This window comes from Hesperophylax consimilis, chromosome 25 (assembly GCF_061612785.1).
Source record: "Hesperophylax consimilis isolate HC1 chromosome 25, BYU_Hcon_1.0, whole genome shotgun sequence".
Taxonomy (NCBI): Eukaryota; Metazoa; Arthropoda; class Insecta; order Trichoptera; family Limnephilidae; genus Hesperophylax; species Hesperophylax consimilis.
This window is the reverse complement of record NC_142860.1, coordinates 20,988,202-21,007,524: the sequence shown is the minus strand read 5'-3', so window position 1 is coordinate 21,007,524 and position 19,323 is coordinate 20,988,202. Positions and strand designations below refer to the sequence as shown.

The 19,323-nt window shown below is 32.7% G+C and overlaps 1 protein-coding gene across 1 annotated transcript in view; it reads right to left on the bottom strand.

Annotated features, from left to right (window-relative positions):
- Positions 1 to 18,737, bottom strand: part of Meltrin (disintegrin and metalloproteinase domain-containing protein meltrin) — a 219,648-nt gene extending 200,911 nt beyond the window's left edge. The window contains exon 1 of the mRNA XM_089646892.1: positions 18,501 to 18,737. Within this exon, the coding sequence (XP_089503018.1) occupies positions 18,501 to 18,606 (106 nt within the window). The 5' untranslated portion in view covers positions 18,607 to 18,737. The remainder of the gene's footprint in view (positions 1 to 18,500) is intronic.
- Between the last annotated feature and the right edge of the window lie 586 nt (positions 18,738 to 19,323).

Here is a 19,323-nt window from a genome sequence, read left to right as displayed (position 1 = left end):
ATAGCTCCGCGCCGAGCGTGTGTGGGGAAATTCTGGTGGCCTAGCTTGACACGGCAGCATCCGCTTAATATTCGTAATAAATCCTCGACGGTCGTACGCAGCAAGCAAACCTCGTCATGCGTTGCTGTGGCTCAGTGTTTCTGTGCAGATAGAGAAACAATGGTGCATGTTGCTTTTACGTCCAACAGATGGTGCTATTTAAAATAAACATGTTTTACCTGTCGCAGGTGACATCTATATAATATATAAAAAACATTAGCATATTCGAATGCAACGTTGTATCAAAATTTCAAAGCGATCGGTGAAGAACTTTAGGAGATTTGAGATTTTGAACAAACAAACAAACATTTACATTTTTATTTATATATGTTAAAATATTCCGGGGAAAGTTTTCTCTCTGAAGAAATATCCAGTAAAAATAATTGACAACCTATCCAAATGGATTTAGCCAAATGATTGCCGTCTGTGTCCAGCTTTAGAATCGAGCCGAGAAGCTGAGCCAGTTTGATCTATGTCCAGTAAATCCGTAATAACCAATAAGGGTTGAATCGAAACGTTGGGGAAATTCTAATCTTAACTATAAAGCCAAAATCTGTATGTAAGAATCACTAATAACTCTGGTATCATGAATTTCATACAGCTTTTACTATCTGGAATTCGTAGATCAGTTTGGTAGCAACTTCTGTTCTGCCCTTAGATACCAGCAAAGGTCTAAATTGACGGATATAAAGAAACACAGGTGGGGATGTATGTTTGTTATGTCAGTATTTCAAGGGAATGTGCTCCTAAGAAATATAGTCAATGATACGTTCACCGAAGACTTACTTATCAGTTTTCCGTACATTTTGCGCACGAGAATGGGTTATTTTTACGACTCGTTATTATCCTCAACTAGGATATTTATTTATTTTCTTTATTAAAAATACCCTCCAACAGCATCCCCAAATATAACGTAGCGTATTAAGAACAAAATTGATCCCGTGACTCTCATAGACATAGTATGCGTCAAAGAAACCACTTACTCGTTCTCCCCAAACATAAGACTACTGTGTTTGAGGGTAGGTATATTCGTACTATTCTTCGTCAAAGCTTTAGAACGAAGTACTACTGTCAATTCGAATATCGACATCGTTGCATTGCTTCAAGAAGCTCTGCTGCGAATGGTTGCTATCGTTACAATAAAGGTGATACTTAGCTACATGTGGTTGCGATTATGTATATTGTTTATTTTTAATTTTTGTTGACTATATCATTAATTTGCAATTTATTGTTCATTATTTACCTAAATATGTATATATTATTATATTGGAGGCACTGCTGAAAACCAGCTGCATTCCCGGAGGGATCCGGAATGCATAGCTGAGCAGTGACCTTTTTGTCAATAGAATTTATTTTAAAAATATGTAAAATTTATCTATTGGCAAATAAATGTTTTATTATTATTATTATATTCGCATACATCTCTAGGGTAACCGGATAAATCATCACAATGATAATTCATCACATCTTTAAAAATTTATATAAAGTCATGGAAAGTGATGAAACAAAAACTTTATTAACTGGGTTAAGTATGTTAGGTTAGATTAGATTAAAAAAAATTTTTTGGTCGTTTAATGACTTTATATCACTTTTTAAAAGTGTGTTGAATTGTCACTGTGTTGAGTTATCATGGAACCATCTCTAAATACAACCAATAACCACACAATTTGGCAGTACTCAACGCGCGTCAAAACATAAAAGACTGGGAAATATTAAATTAATTAAATTTTATACACCACACTAGTTATAAACACAATAAGAAGAAACGACATTGTAACAAATCACAGATGACACATTCCTTTTTACACCGTCATTAACAACCGGATTTCTTACAGTCAATGATAATATTACATAGCACGAGAAAACATACTTTGAATTCTTAGAAATACCTGATTTCTTCGGTAGTGCATTTTTACAAAGAAATATTATAGTACAATAGATATGAAGCTATTTCATTGCATTATACATCGCACACTGGATGTAATTACGAGGGAAGTGCAAACTACAATATTTGTATTGACATGTTCTTAATGATGTATTTGTTTTGTATAATAATAACAAGTGCTGACTTCTTCATTCATTCATTCTTATTAATTCACTTGTTCGAATTCAGGTACACTAATTTTATAACACTGAATATTTCAATGTTTAAAATTAAATGTAGATTAAATGTAATAATTGAAGAGATTTATAATATGTTTATTCAAAAGGAAAAAAAGAAATCTTTATTATTGATGAATCAGAATTTTGAATCGCTAATAAACAAACACCTGTGCAAGAATAAATCTATAAAAACACGTATAATCAGTGTACCTGTGCATTTAAAACAATGCAGTAATTGGATTTCTTTATGAATAAAATTAATATGATACTTTATATTGCATAAATGAATTTTTCAGACATGGAATCAATTTACACACCAGTCATCCTCAACATCACAGGGTTCTGGGTCCATAGATTTGTCCTCCACAAATGCTCTCAATTGTTTGGGGTCCTCGCAATTCGCCTTCAGTCCTCTGTTACAATCTTCGCTTTTACGCAGTCTCCACTTCTTTACCTTACTGTAATGTTACACCTTCCCCATAAGGGGGTGGAAAAGCCCTTGTCCCCGCAAAGGCATTGTCTATATTTTGTAATCGCTTAGCTTCCTGCACTGTCCACTGCGCCATCCCTAAAGTAGCGGTATCGATGAAATGGAAGGCCTGATCTCCCGTTCCCTGGTGGTCCTGTTGGTTGGAGTCAGTTATTTAGTCCCCTGGGTTCTTCAGAAGTCTCTTCTCCACTATCCCACCGTCTTCATAGGGCTCACATCTGGCCATTGTGCTGCTGGGGACGGTGTGAAGGGTTCGAAGGAGCACCTTCCCATCCCACTGTCTCTCGTCGGGACTGCCTGTGACTTGCTAGAATCTGTTCTCGGCAGTGATGCCTCACCGCGAAAATGAAAATCGGTAGATTAGAGACAGAAATCGGTAGATCGTCAAAATATTTTTAGGTGCTTAATCATATTTTTGGAAAATTACGGTTGATTTTCCCAAATTTCGGTAGATTTTCTACGAATATCGGTAGATTTTGGCCGAAATCTTCGGAAAAGTTGTGGGTGTCTCTACTGGGTTACATCCATTGGGGCACCCACTTGGTCATGATTGTTGATGTGCTATTATCCCTCATTATTGTCACATGTTTAGCCCATCGCAGTTTTTGTGATCCACAGAACCATCTAATCGCTTTAACTTCAATTAGACTGAGTTCATGACACACATTTGTATCGCACATGGAAAAAAATTGTCGACCTTGTTATTTAAACTGTTACCTGTTGTAATAGGTTACGTCTTCAGAAAGTAAAATTGTATTTGGTAAGAACATGGGAACTGGAGAGTTTAAGATCCCGTGGTAATGTTTACGTTCAGGTGGCTAACAATAGAAGTGACAGTAGTTCCATTGTAAGGCCTTGGCGGGAAGTGAAAACGCAGTTAAGTACCATCGCCGGCAAAATACTCATTCGAATCAAGGCCTAATGACTATAATGATAATAGAACAATACATTGCCGATGAACAAAGAGGATTACTACTTAGTTAATGGCAAAAATAGTGTCCCACTGTTACACAAAAAAAAACGTGATGAAAAAGTGACACTTCACAAGAGCGACCCTGTTTGTACAGGGGAACTACGTCGCCACCCGGTTGGGCAGCGTTGGCAAGCGGGTTAAGGTAGAGGCTGTAGCAATGGGTTTATTAAGGCGGGTTTTGAAGAGGCCCGGATTATATGAAGAAGGAAAAATAGATAACGGTAGCTCGTTCCACACAAAAAGAGTCGAATAAACGACCCGTTCCGACCCCAAAAACGTTGTCATAATAAAATGTCATAATTTATCTCTTGTTGTGTGTAAGTGTGGTTCATATATTTCAGTATTTTGTCAACATTTTGTTTTTTTTTTGTATAATATAATATTGATTACATTTTATGATTTTGACTGTCCAACTAGGAAGGATTCACGTTTCAGGACAGTCAAATTTACAAGTGTCAAGTTATCCTAGACGAATACAGGACTAGCTAAAATAAGTATGTTAAAACGAAGATACATAAAAAATAAACATAAAGATACATAGAGGCGTCCGTGATTTCAATTAAATAACGAGTGTGAATTTGTTTTGATTTTGATAAAGACTGCTCTTTGCAGAATGCTGTAAAAAGAGCATGTTAAGATTTAAAAAAAAAAAACAAAAAGCAAGGTTATAGACTAACAGTAGCATTTTCAAAAGAACAGTTTTTAGTTACAAAAGTAAGTACAGCGTTATTAAGGCGAAGCATAATGCCAAATCACTATTTTGATTAATTTTTATAACGAATTGGTGTGCATTATGAATACCAAAAAATATGCTAGAGATAAATTGAAGGTTTTCCTATCGTTTCGCTGGAGTAGACTGCAAATAAAATAATAAATTACTCAATAAAAAATATAAATGTAAACTACTAAAATTTTTTTTTTTTCAATAGAAATGTATGAACGCACAAAGGAAACAACTTAAAATACAGTTTTTGTAGCTAAGATTATCTGTGACAGTTTCACTTGATTAACATTTTTGGTTTCTTATAAAAATATTTGTAAAATAAATAAAAACCAGTTTTGTGCTTGAAATCGAACGTTTTTAGACTCCATTTGTCAAGCGATTTTAATGCCTATTACCTACAATATAAGGTATACCAAGAATATACACATTTTTGGCTTGTAGCTTCCTCTTAATTGAATAATTAATAACACAAAACAAGTTTTCATTAACCTTCAGGCTGCTTGCATATTGACAATTTCTTGACAAGACGCTGTCAGAGAGTCGGAGAATTTGCGTGTCGTAACAAAATCCAAAGAAATGTAGTATTTCTTAACGTATCTGAAAACTAATAAAGTTGTTGAAAGGTGATGAAATACGCATTAATTTTATTATTAGAAATAAAAATATAATTTTGAAACATTCAAATTTTGATATCAAACACAAAAAAGTTTTGAAAATGCTTACGCTTTTCCGTCTAAACGACGAACTAAAATTACTGGTAACGGAAAAAACAATTTTATAAATATTACTACAACCTCACTTTTGTGTAGTTTTTTTATAAAAATAATAAACACATTAACAAGTTTTTTTTCTCCGATTGCGGTCGGATCCTTTGGTTTCATAGGTATACATTATAATTCTTCTGAGATTAACTTCTGGATTTGAATATAAAGCGTAATGTTTTCTCTTTCCATTACCGTTTAGGTCATATTTCTCAAAATTAAAGTAAGAGAGATACAATGATTTCCATGAGACAATATGGACTGTTCCGAAAAGCGAACAAATTGACTCTACAGATAATAGCTGTTTGTTCGTAAAACCGAACAAATTAGCCTGAAGGGTTTAGTAGAGTCTTAATTAATAATTTTCCAATAAAATACTATCACGCTTTATCTAACAAAGAGGACATTGTGGTACTTTTATTATCAATATAAAGAGAAAGCGCATATTGTACAAGTCACATGCAACTAATCAATAAACACGATAAGCGAGTATAGATAACGAGGATAGCATTTCGATTGTCTGTGCCTCCTGCATAACATTTATTGAATTACAATTTGATTTTAATTTATGTCTCATTTTTAAAAATGGAACTGATACTATTGTGTATTGTTTCTTTACATTGTATCTTTTTTACAGTAGAATGTTTAACCTCACTAGGACAATCTTGTGTTGAGCTTAATAATTTTACAAAATAATAAAAAAAACACAAAGATTATATATCGAGAGAACAATATTGTTACAATACTGTTTCCACCACTTAAAACAAGCACGTGCCGTTTATTAGACTTAAGGCGATGCACTACGTCGTGAAATATTTTGAATCGAGCAGCCATCAATAACACTCCTTTCGTAGATGGCGATAAGGCTTAAATTCCCGCTTAACACCATCCAGCTGTTTTGATTTAGGCGAGAAAAAAACATGGCCAAAAAGTGCCTTTTATTTTATTTTGTGGATGTTCAGGCATAAATATTTAAATGTTTTCCGATCATTTTATAAATATCTTAATTTGCCACATTATACAATAAAACCATAACCGAAAATGGGTTCGTAAGTAGGAAATTTTGAACTTTAAAGCTGTTTTCATAGGCCTTATACATTATTTTTTTCTGGGCTTATGAAAAGACTTATGTAAAAAATACTCGATTATTTCAAAGGCCAAGATGTATTTATTTTATTTATTCTTAAATATATTTGTATTACAAATGTATAGTATATTGTCCTCCACGCTATGAGTTCACCTGTGTTGTGGGAGACTTTTTCAATTGTAAAGTTATATAATACTAAAACAATACAGTGGAGTTAGTTAAACAGAGTAACAATAAAAATTAAAATATATATATATATATATATATATATATTTTTTTAATTCCTTTATTTTTCCCAATTTTTACATTAATTACATACAAAATTATATAAATCAATAAGAATAATGGGAACCCACTAAGGCGCAGCCTGTGCGTGGGTAATATATTTAAGTTATTATTTTATTGTACCTAGAAATAAACAAATTGTGGGCATATAAAATAAAAACAAGATTACATTTTGTATAAGCGTTTTGTATAAAAAGTGTTTATAATAGTGTATAGTGAAGTTATAAGTGTTTATTGTGATATATGGTGAATATTTTATGAGAAACATAAATTGATACAAATTAAATAAAAAAAGTTTCAACTGCTGTATCGAAAAGCCATAATTTTAATTCTTTTAAATATTGAGGAAGTTTAGTTATCACTTGAATATTTTTCGGTAAAGATTGAAAGTACGAGGTCCAATGAAACAGCAGTGTGTTTGCATTTGTTTTGTGTTCGTTTGGGGAGTATAAAATACATTATTATTTCTAATGTTGGTTCTGTTTTCATTTATTTCGAATTTATTTTTGTTTTTAAAGATGTATTTCATAGTTTGCAAAATAAATAGTTTACGGAGACAGAATAGTTTAGATTCTTTGTATAATTCATCCGTTGAAAATGTTCTTTTCCGACTATACATAACTTTGATGATATAATTTTGAATTATTTGTAAAGGTTTGATATGTGCATTAAGCGCACCGCCCCATCCTATTATTCCGTATATGAGTGAAGATTGCACCAAAGAAAAATAAATAATTTTCAGTTTTTCAACATTGAGCACTTCTTTTAGTCTGTAAAATGTGTATGTAAGATATCTTAATTTACAGACGGTATTATTAATTTGTGACTGCCAATTTAATTTTGTATCAATAACAATACCTAAATATTTAATCTTTTCAACTTTTCCGAGTTAAAAGCAAGATGAGCATATTTCTTGATTACAGTTAACGTTATGTATTCGAATTTTAAGGTTATTAGGGAGTTTATTTTTACTATTTTTAGAAAAGGTTAGGTAAAATGTTTTATTATAGTTTAAGAAGAGTCTATTACTTTTTAGCCATGATGAGACATATGTAATACATTTTGTTGCCTTCAAAAAAGTTTCAGGCCAGGATTTTCCATTCACTATTATTACTGTATCATCTGCGTAAGATACAATTTTACCAGGGATTATAACATCACATAAATCGTTTATGTATATTAGAAAGAGAATTGGGCCAAGCACAGTTCCCTGTGGTACTCCATTTTTTATTCCTGTTTCAGTACTAAAAAAATCCCCTATTTTTGTTTTTTGTTTTCTGTCTTTGAGATAGCTAGTAAGAATTTTTAGTGTATCATTTTTTAAACCTATTTGATTCATTTTTTTAATAAGTAGATTGTGATTTACCGTATCAAAAGCTTTTCTTAAGTCTAGGAATATAGCTAAACTCTTTTTATTTTGATCAACAGATGTGTATAATTTTTTAGTCAGATCGAATATTGCATCTTCAGTGCTTAGTTTTGTTCTGAAGCCATATTGATTTTGGGACAGAATTTTGTTTTGTTCTAGGTAATTCATTATTCTATTTTTGATACATTTTTTAAATATTTTTGAGAGGTTTGAGACCAAGGAAATAGGTCAGTAGTTGTCTAATATGTGCGTTTCTCCTGATTTGTGAATTGGTATTATGATAGAGGTTTTTAATTGTTCGGGAAAATGTCCCTTTTTTAAGGATATATTAAAAATATGTAGCAATGGAGTTAAAATGTAATGTTTTTTTTTTTAGTGTGTTACCTGATAAACCATCAATTCCTGTAGAATTTGTTGATTTTAGACCATCAATGTGTTTATCAATTTCATCTGTTGTATAAATATAATATAATAAAAATAATAAAATCGATTTTTCCATAGTTATAACAAAAAAAAAGTGAATTATAAAAAAATAAATTTTAAAAGGATTGTAGCCAGTTCCATATGTGTTTTTTGTATTCTGTAAGATTAGATGTTTTATATTGTGTTGGAAGTGAATTGTATAGTTTTATAGCCTGGAATCTGTAGTGTTTATGTCCAAAGGATGTGTTGGTTTTTGGTATTAGTAGTTGGTGTGCATGTCCTGTTCTAGTATTGCGAGAAATTTGTGAAGTTTTAAATGTGTTTAGGTTCTTGTAAAGGAAAGTAAGTATTTGTTTTGAATATAATTTTTGTATCTTCAACACTGGAATTTTTTTGAATATGGTTGAAGTGGGTGTTAGTATAGGTACTTTACACAGTAGAACTTGTTTAAAAATAAAATGTTTTTATATACCCAATAACAATATTATTGAATATATATATAAAAAAAATCGTTTATAATGTTTAATGTTTGTGTTTGGGTAATGTATGGAATTTTAAAGAGAGAAATACCAGTGTGTGTATAGCGGGTTGAGAATTCTGGGATATCGTCATTTGTAGTGATTCTGTTTGCTAGTACCTTGCCTACGTTAGCGAAATAGTTATTCACATAATTACATACTTTTAGTGGTTTTTCTGATGTCTTAATAATCTCGTTATCTATTTTAATCTCGGTTAAGGAATCGCTTTTCTTTGTAGGTGTGGGGGATATTTCTTTTAGGATTTGCCAAATTTTTTTGGGGTCCTTGTTGCATTTATCTAATTTACTGTTATATATATTATATGTATTATACTCGCGGTATTTATTTAAAGCATCTGAAACATTTCTAGTTTATTACAAATTACAAATTTTCAAACCAAAAATATATTTTTTTGCATTGCTACGTAGTGCATCGCCTTAAGCTAATTCCAGCCAATTATTTACAGCGTAAACATGTAAGGTGACCATGATATACATTGATATTTGACTAAGTATAAAAAAAATAATAAACTATTATTTAAAAGAAGACCAGAAAGAAGAAAAAAACAATTACATTATTAGGACAAAGATGAAAAAATATACATATACAACATATTATACCATTAATTTAAGAGGACAAAGATGAAAACAAAATGTTGGCTATCTCGGCTAGAACAAATAATTTAACATTATTTTTAAACTTACACAAGAAATTAGACGACTAAATGAGGTCTGGAAGTCTATCAAATAGAAGTGGAGCCTGATACAAATAATTTCTTTGACCAAATGAAGATTTAGTGTGAATTGCCGTAATGTTCAGACCAGAGCCAATTCTTGCAATACAAAAATTTTGTTAAAAAATCTGCAAAGCGTTTGTGTGATAAATAGTTGTTTTAAATTCATGACATTACATTCCTAATAAAGTAACTGTAGGATATCTGAATTCTTGTACATAATGTTTAATGTTTTTCTTGTCTTCAGGAATGAACCCGAGTACACTATATTATACGATAGAAGATGCTGAATTATAGCAAAATAAATTGTTTTTAATTTGTCCTTATCTAGTACATGTCTGAGATCTTTAAAGATAAGCTTCCTAATATTAATTACCAACATTTCGACAAGATCATTTCATCTCAAAAATTGTCATTTTGAAAATTCAGCAGTGATTTTTCACGGATATACGGCTAATAATTAATTTATTATCATATAACATACCTACAGAATTTGCAGCAAGCTCCTTCTAGCACTCAGTATCGCCCCAGTGAAAGACCACCTTTCAGAATTAAAATATTGCTTGAAATGGCTTTAGTCGTGTTTGGTGACCAATCTGAATAGTCAGATACTTCCCAAATTTCCTCTTCCTGATCTCACAAGCAAAAAAATAATCCTAATTAAAAATCTATTACATCAACTTTCATCAGCCATGAATAGACAGTTGGACCATAATACAAATTTACAAACCTTACTAAAAAACGTGGTGTAAATATTACGCGGCCCGTTAGGTCAGAATAGTGAAAAAATTGACTTATAACCATGGCGATTGTTAGGTTAAAACTGTATTAAACGAGGCTCAAGATTGGCTTTACCACACCAACGTTGACCCGGCGTGTAAGAATCTAATTAGTAATACGGTTAGTATTTGGAACCACAAACACTTGTACTTGAGTTGTCTCGGAGGAAGTAAGACGTTAAAATAAAAAGGTGATACTAATTTTAATGATACTTTGCGAGTTCTTTATTTTTCCAGCACTGTTTAATGTGGCCTCATTTTATTAGTGTGTCTCCAAGAGTGCCTTTAATAAGGAAACAGATGATACTGCATTATTTTCTCATTTTTATTGTCGTATTCTTTTATGAATTCACTAGCTATACCCGGCTTCGAAAGTACAGTATAGTCTCTATAATCCGAACGATAAAAAACCGAGCTTATTTGCTTTAAAGAATTTTCTGAGTACTGGAATCTTTAAGAAACAGCTGGATTTTCGGAATATTTAAGAGTTCGACGTTTTCCGGAACCTTCAACATAGCACATACATTCGTATATAGGTCGTAAGCATATTATAATATGTCACCAATATTACACGTTTTGTCTATGATCAATAGAGGAACGTGTTTCTTTTTTCTTTGCAAAACCAACAACATAATAAATATACTGCAATCGAAATGTTTTAAAATGTCAACAACCGCAGTTAATTTTTAAGCGAGTTTAATTTACGAGTTGATTTTTGATAAAGTTCCTCACTTTCCTAATCATGGTGGTGCTGGAGGCGAGGATACACACTTTAAAAAGTATTAGTTTTGCTGGAACCAGTGCACTATTCATGAAAGTATGACGTACTAACCGCTGAAAGCAAACTGTTCTCACATTGGAAGTTTAAAATTCCACTTATACCTTACCAGACTATTTTAGATTGAGTACCATCCTTTATCAGTTAGGTAATATTCTTCCATTTCTCGATGAATCATAGAAGACAATTCTGTAGGCATTTGCGTAAATTTAACACATTTTTCTTAAATGGTCAAGTCTTGTGTTTTTCACCCACCCGCCCCATTTCTGATATAATGGGTTCGGATTATAGTGGGTTCGGATTATAGTGGGTTCGGATTATAGTGGGTTCGGATTATAGCGTGTTCGGATTATAGTGGATTCAGATTATAGAGATGATACTGTATGTACTTTTTAGTAACTAACTAACCATCACGCCGTTTTCCACAGTGGTAGGCAGAGTGGACGAAACGCCAAAAAATTATTATTATGACTCTTGACATGGCCCGACTCAAGTATCTGATTCACTTGATCGTTCCATGTCTTTTTCGGGCGTCCCCGAAAACTTTCTCCTTCGGAGCAACGGCATGATGGTTGGATAATTAATTCTTCTCGTAAAATTGCAATATAAAATAAATCGTAAGACAAGTAATTCGTGTCACATTGAACAACTTTTTATAGTCATGAATTTTGGACAGTGATAATTGACTGCCAGAAATTGTTTAATTTCTAATATTTATTCCACGATATTTTTTACATAGGTAGGTATTACAATAATGATAACAGCAGACGGTCAAAAAGTGAGTAAAAATGGTACTTACTTACATATTTTTTTGCATTTAAATTATAGAAATTACAGCATTCGTATATTGGAAAAATAAAGAAAAAATAAAAAAGTCGACATTTGAAAGGGGATTTTTCAGAATCAGAAAAATTGTGGAATTCGATGTAACCTAATTACCATAGGAATTTAAAAACAACAAGAGACGTCTGAATTCAAACCAAATAAACTATTTATTTTTTTGAATTTGGGAATAATAGTACATACCTAGTACTCATGCACAAAGAAATTAAATTTAAAAATGTGTAATTTTAAATTCGAGGAAAAATAGGTAAAATAACAATTTAAAGCAAGGCTGCCCAACCCCAGGCCCGCGGGCCACAATGTGGCCCGCGAACGAATTATAAGTGGCCCGCGTGAACCATTTTCAAAAAGCCCGCCAATCCGCCAATTTGAAAAAGTGTCGCGGGCCCGCGGTAAAACAAACAATGCAGTTTGCGCGCGGTCACCAGTGTTGCCAACGAAGGCAAGAATCAGCGACGAAAAAATCTAACCTATTGAACTTACTTTTTAATCAAAAATACACCGGTTTTTGATATAATATTTTTTGCGTCCGAAATGGAATCTTGTAGCCACCCCTCCCCCCATGGAATTCGAAAAATTGTTGTGGGGAATCACATATTATGTTTTTGGGTGCGCGAAATTTTTTCTCAGCGAAGTTCCGTAACAACCCCCCCCACCCATGGATTTCAAATATTTTGTGGGGAGCACTCATTTTGATTTTTTTTTGTGGCGAATTATGTTTTATAGAAATTCTCTAACAACCCCCCCCCCATGGAAATAGGAACCGTCAGGTATCCAGTGGCCCGCCAGTGATTCAAAATCGTCAATTTCGCCCAACTGTTAAAAAGGTTGGGCAGCCTTGATTTAAAGCAATGCGAATATATGAAATATATGAAGAATAATATTTTTTTGTAATCACTTCAGCGATGTCGACGTTATTTGGAATATCTTTTGATTGTGTTGAATAATTTATTAATGGAGTCGTGTATTTTGAAAATACATACTACCTAAAAACAAACATCAATCGACTATGGCGTCGACTAAGTCGAAATGTTAGCATTCCACGACTAACATTTTGTAATGTAAACATGGTTATCGAATTATAACTCAACGACAATATTCATTAAGTCGTAGAAGAGAATGATAAGATATAAATGGGTGGTACAAAGATACTCTTAATAATGCTGAGAATATGGCTTTAGCCGTGATTAATACCCAGACTTGATCAGTCAGGTATGCACGCCTTTCACAACTACTTCGCCTCCCCGATGCCTACAGCTTCGCAACATACTATTGGAAGATGCCATAGTTCCAATGACTCGGATAGTTGGGGTTTTTGTGCGGCACCTATTCACATAAAAAAATATCGTTACTACCCAGCTTTGTCCCAGTTTGTTGAAAAATATGATGTAAAATTCATTATAAATTAGGGCTTTTTGTCTTATTTTTCCAGAAAAATGAGAATTTAAACGCTCCAAAGTTTTTGATGGTGAAGTGAAAGATTCTCGCTTTGTTGTTCATACAAAGAAATTTTCTACAAGTAAGTGGTAAGATTGAAGACTCCCGGATCAAATTACCTAATCTCAGTATTGCCCTGGAGAAAGATCACTATCTTCACTATTTCCTTGAATCTCACACCATTCTACAAATCAATGATGCCATAGTCCTACAGGCTCCAGATGGGATTCTTGTGTGGTATTATCATTAAAAAACATTAAATATAAGATAGATAGTTTATTAATTGATTCATACGGGTACAAAAACAATAAAAATAATAATAATATTTTATGATTCTAATTGAATTTAAGTCCCCGGCGTTACCCGGGCTAAGCAGAGTTTTTAGAAATCATATGTAATTTTCCTCTTATTTTGTACGTCAAGTGTACATAATATTTCAAGTATCAAAACTGTGCTTTAAGAGGAAGCTACAAGGCAAAATTTTGTATTTTCTTGGTATGCCTTATTTCGACACGAATATAGGCAATAGGTATTAAAATCGCTTGGCAAATGGAGTCAAGAAATGCTCGATTTCATGCGCAAAAGTGAAAAACAATTTTATAAGAACGCAAAAAAAATCAAGGGAAACTGTCACAGATAATCTCAGCCGTAATATTGTTTCATTTATGCGTTCATACATTTCTATTGAATAAATAGATTTTTTAGTAGTTTAGATGTATATTTTATATTGAATAAATATTTTTTATTTGAAGTAAAAGCTTAAATTTATCTAAAGCATATTTTTGGTATTCATAATGTAAACCAATTCGTTATAAAGATTAATCTAAAATCACTATTTAGCATTAGGCTTCACCTTAAGGGATCGAAATGGGGATGGTGTGGTTTTTCAAAATGTCATGTAGACAGTCACCTTCTTCTTGTTTCGAAGGTTAAGTGTGTAAAATTTCATCAATCTCGGAATTAAATGGTAGATTTGTATAAAAAACAAAGCCACCCACAGAAACTATTACATATTATAATTTAGATAGTTTAAAAAGAAAAACAATAAAATCAATCAGGAAATATATACAACTTCAACGGGTTAATTGAAAAATGCATTGCAAAGTCGTGCTAAAACAAATATATAAAAAAAATCATAACAGTTAATAATATAAAATAGGAGGTTTCTTTAGCTGACTTTGGCATTGACCCCATTTACCATACAAAGCGGTGAAAAACACCTCTCTAGCAGCGGAATCAGCCATAGTTTTTTGCAACATCCATGCATCATCCATTCATCATTCGCTAACCAATTACAATACTGTGAAGTTTAGAATGACGCAGACTGCTCATGAAAAGGTGAATCCAATTACTTGGTATTTTATATTTTACACCTTTAACAAGTTTAAAGTAGGTGACACATTACGCTATACGCATCTTGGCTTGGTCTATTTCAGCATATCACTCGCCATACACTACCGATGTGAATGTATGGCTTAAGCCCCGCATACCCAATTTCTACCGATTTATAACAAGTTTTTCTTTAACTCTTTTAATTTTTAAATTCCAAAAAAAAGGAGTTATTTTTAAGATAATTTCTATTAATTTATTATGACGAAACGTTAATCACACACCAAACGATTTCCAATAACTCTACCAATTATTGTTATCAAGCAAATATATGTGTTATACCACACCGCCAGTTTTAATTCAAGTCCGAAAGGGTTAATTTAGTTAATGTTTTTGTATTATTTGTCACTTAGTAGAACATGTGATGTTATTTAGGCCAGCATTTTTGATAGTTTTGGAGAACATTGTGATGTTATTTCGGCCAACATTTTTGATAATTTTGGAGAACATTGTGATGTCACTTCGGCCAACATTTTTGATAATTTAGGAGAACATTGTGATGTTATTTCGGCCAACATTTTTGATAATTTTAGAGAACATTGTGATGTTATTTCGGCCAACATTTTTGATAATTTTGGAGAACATTGTGATGTTATTTCGGCCAACATTTTTGATAATTTTGGAGAACATTGTGATGTTATTTCGGCCAACATTTTTGATAATTTAGGAGAACATTGTGATGTTATTTCGGCCAACATTTTTGATAATTTTGGAGAACATTGTGATGTTATTTCGGCCAACATTTTTGATAATTTAGGAGAACATTATGAAGTTATTTCGGCCAGCATTTTTGATTAATTTGGTCTGAAGATTGATCTAATATCTATCTATAGGATTTATTAATGTTCGCTATAGAGCGGTTCTACACCGTTATATTAAGGAGAAGATTACAAAGAGGTACATGTAAGTATAAAAGGTCATGGAGGCAGTTTTACTATTTTGTGACATGCATCATTTGAAATTGCTTTAGCAATTTGGTGATCATTACTAAACAGCCAGCTACATTCCAACCTCCCACCTCTGACTTTATCCGAGTTATTATAGAATAACCGGACACTTACCAACCTTCCTATTCCCCATCTTCCTTCAACCTTAAAAGATTAAATTGCAGCATGCGTATTCAATTAATTTTATTAACACTCTGGTCAAAAATAAATAATAAGCAGAGGAAGGATTAAAAAGTAGCTTTAATATCGGTATGAAATTATTTATATAAATATTATCATATAAAAATTATTTTATGAATAATATTACTATAATCCGAAATAAGTACGTCATAACATTGTGATGTTATTTCGGCCAACATTTTTGATAATTTAGGAGAACATTGTGATGTAAAATGTAAATGTAACACATCATGTAAACCTACAAATAGTTGTAATTTTCTGTTTTTATTTCTTGTGTTTGTATGACTTGTTGCATAGCTTTTATCAAATGTAATTTTATTTTTTATGTTTCAAAGTATCTGTCAAATTAAAATTATACTACCAAACATGTAAAAGCCGTTAAAAAGGGCGTTAAATAAATAAATAAATAACGAAATCAGGAATTTTCATAATGCAAATTTGTCATAATATGGCTTCATCATACGTTGTAGGTACGACAGTCTATGCATTATGCACATTGCACGTCAATGCATTAATGAACTGACCATAATATCATATAATATAATAAGCAAAACGTACTGCAGTAACTTGAAATATTATTATACTCTGCAATAAAGCCTGTGACAGATCACGCTATATTCTCGTGGCTTGGGGTATTTCAGCCCCATGATGTTGTTTTATGTGCATGTTCATGGGGGGAGATAGGGAAGAGGTAGATGTGGAAGTATCTGGCTACCAGATCTGGTCACCAAACACGGTCAAAGCCATTTCAGGCAACGTTTCAATTCTGAATGGTAGTCTTACACCAGGGCGATACTGAGAGTATCTTCCACTATTGAACATGCCGCATATATACTATACATTATTTTAAATTAGTAATTTGTGAAATAACACATATTAATCAGATAAAATTTACTTACGCAAGCAGGGATTTGAACCCGCGACCTCCAGCTTACTAGTCGAGAGCCTTACCCCTCGGCCACGGAGGCCGTAATTCCCCTCACCAAAGGATCTCCTAGCGATAATTTTCTACATTTATTTTATATCTATACTAGCTGTACCCCGCCACGCGTTGCTATGGCTCAGTCTGTCTCGTGTTGCTTTTACGTCCAACAGATGGCGCTTTTTTAAAAAGGTACGTTTTTTCTATCACAGGTGGCATCTACAAGGTTTTCCAATAAGAGGTGTTATTTTGAATAGCTCGCTATTTCGGTAGATGTTACTTTTGAAGCTGTCATTTTTTGACATTTGACAAGTAGAAACTACGCCATTAATAAAAATGGAACGATACACGCTTCAACAACGCATTGAAATTATTAAAATTCACTTGAGTGAATCAAATGCAAATCATCTTGAGTGATGAGGCCCATTTCCACCTCGGTGGCTTCGTCAACAAGAAAAATTGTCGCATCTAGGGCTCAGAAAACCCAAGAGTTATTGTTGAAAAGCCTCTCTATCCTCAACGTGTGACTGTTTGGTGCGGTTTATGGTCCGGCGGAGTCATTGGACCTTACTTTTTCGAAAATGAGGCTGGAGCAACAGTTACGGTGAATGGATTGCGCTATCGAGAGATGATTAAGGATTTTTTATGGCCGGAATTGGATGGTATTGATCTGGACAACGTTTACTTTCAACAAGACGGCGCTACGTGCCACACTAGCAACGAAACCATTGATCTTTTACGATTGAATATTAAAATAACACCTCTTATTGGAAAACCCTGTACATAATATATGTATATAAAAACACACGCGTATTCGAATGCAAAGTTGTGTCAAAATTTCAAAACAATTCGCGAAGAACTTTCGGAGATTTAATGATTTTAAACAAACTAACATTTTTATTTATATAGATTAAACGAGGTACAGAATTAGAACGAGACTATGATCATAATGATTTATTTTGAATTAGTGTAATTATTTTCAAAATTGGAAGTGTTTGTTCAGAGAATTTACATAATATACCTACCTACTGTTTTTAACAGAAAATTATTATACTTTCCATTTTCAAAATTAGAACAGATTTTTCGAGAATTCAGACTAACCGTGATTTTTCACGGGTCTGCGCTATTATTCTTATGATTACGTTTATAAAATATTGTTACAAACTCTTGTTTTCTAGTTGCTAAAATCTTGTTATACTCATTTTCATTGCAAATTTCACGAAAAGTACCAAAACATCTGAAAATATCTATCAACAAAGAATCATAATTTATAACTCAATAACGAAAACTGTTTAAAAACATACTTTTTAATAAGTAGGTACTCATGTTTTAAAGCATACTTTGTTCTATCCCTAGTAAACAATTAGGTACCTAACCTATAATTATAATTTTGCATGGTTTGAACTTAATTATTTACTTAATTATAAGTTGGGTTATTATGAAAACAAAAACAAAAACTTTGTTATCATTATGACTATATTATGAGCCTTGAATAGAATGCGTTGACTTCCGAAGGCAACTTCCACAATAGTATTAATTGAATTTCGAGACGTCGAACTACAAGGCCGATTTTACACAGTAACAACGGAACTTTTAACGACATTTAGGAACGTTGAACTTCGTTTTACAATAAAAAGAACAAAGATACTCACCACTACTACCCGACGACGCGATGAGAGTACATAAATACTTGATAAAAAATAAATAAAAAACTACTCACATAACTGTTCCGCGGAGACGACGTTTGGTGTGGTTAATCCATTAAAAATCACAATTAACAAAACTATAGAGCACAAAGCACCCACTGAAGAATAACATAAGGCCATTTTCGTTGTTAAAACACTGCGCACTCGCGAACTTTACTTCCGCGAGTCTGTCAAAATAATAAATGTATTAATCGCTCATTGTTGACATAACTAAAGAGCTCACTGTCAAAACACCACCACACAACACAAATGATGCACGCTGACTGAATGTCGGTAAAGAAGTCTGCTGTGATAATCTTTGTCAAATGATTCGCGAGAACAGTGACATCTATTGGTCAAAAATAATTATGACATTTAAATAACTGTATAAAAGGCCGCTAGATGTCAATGAAAAAATTCATTAATTTTTTAAGACAATATTAGCGATTCTCAAACGAAAATTTGACACAGAAAAATCTATCAATTCTAGGACTTGAACCAGGGATCCTCGTCTTGCCGGGACGCAGCTCTAACAACTGAACTAATGGGAACCAATGGGAACCTATCTCCTTCGGTCATATTTAACTGTATCATGTATCAAATAAGAACTACCAACATTATCTTCATTTTCTCATCGCACATTTTTATTGTCTGCTATCTTTATGTGCGACGATGTGGTTTATTTATGCCTTGATCATTGAAGGTGAATAGTTTATTTATGATTGGAGGCAATGGAGCATTAAGAACTACTGTTTTGTCTAGTCATTGAATGGAGGAATACTGTTTTGAACACAAACATAGGAATTAATAGACGAGAAGATAATGGCGAGGGGTAAAATCAACTGTTGAAGAACGAAG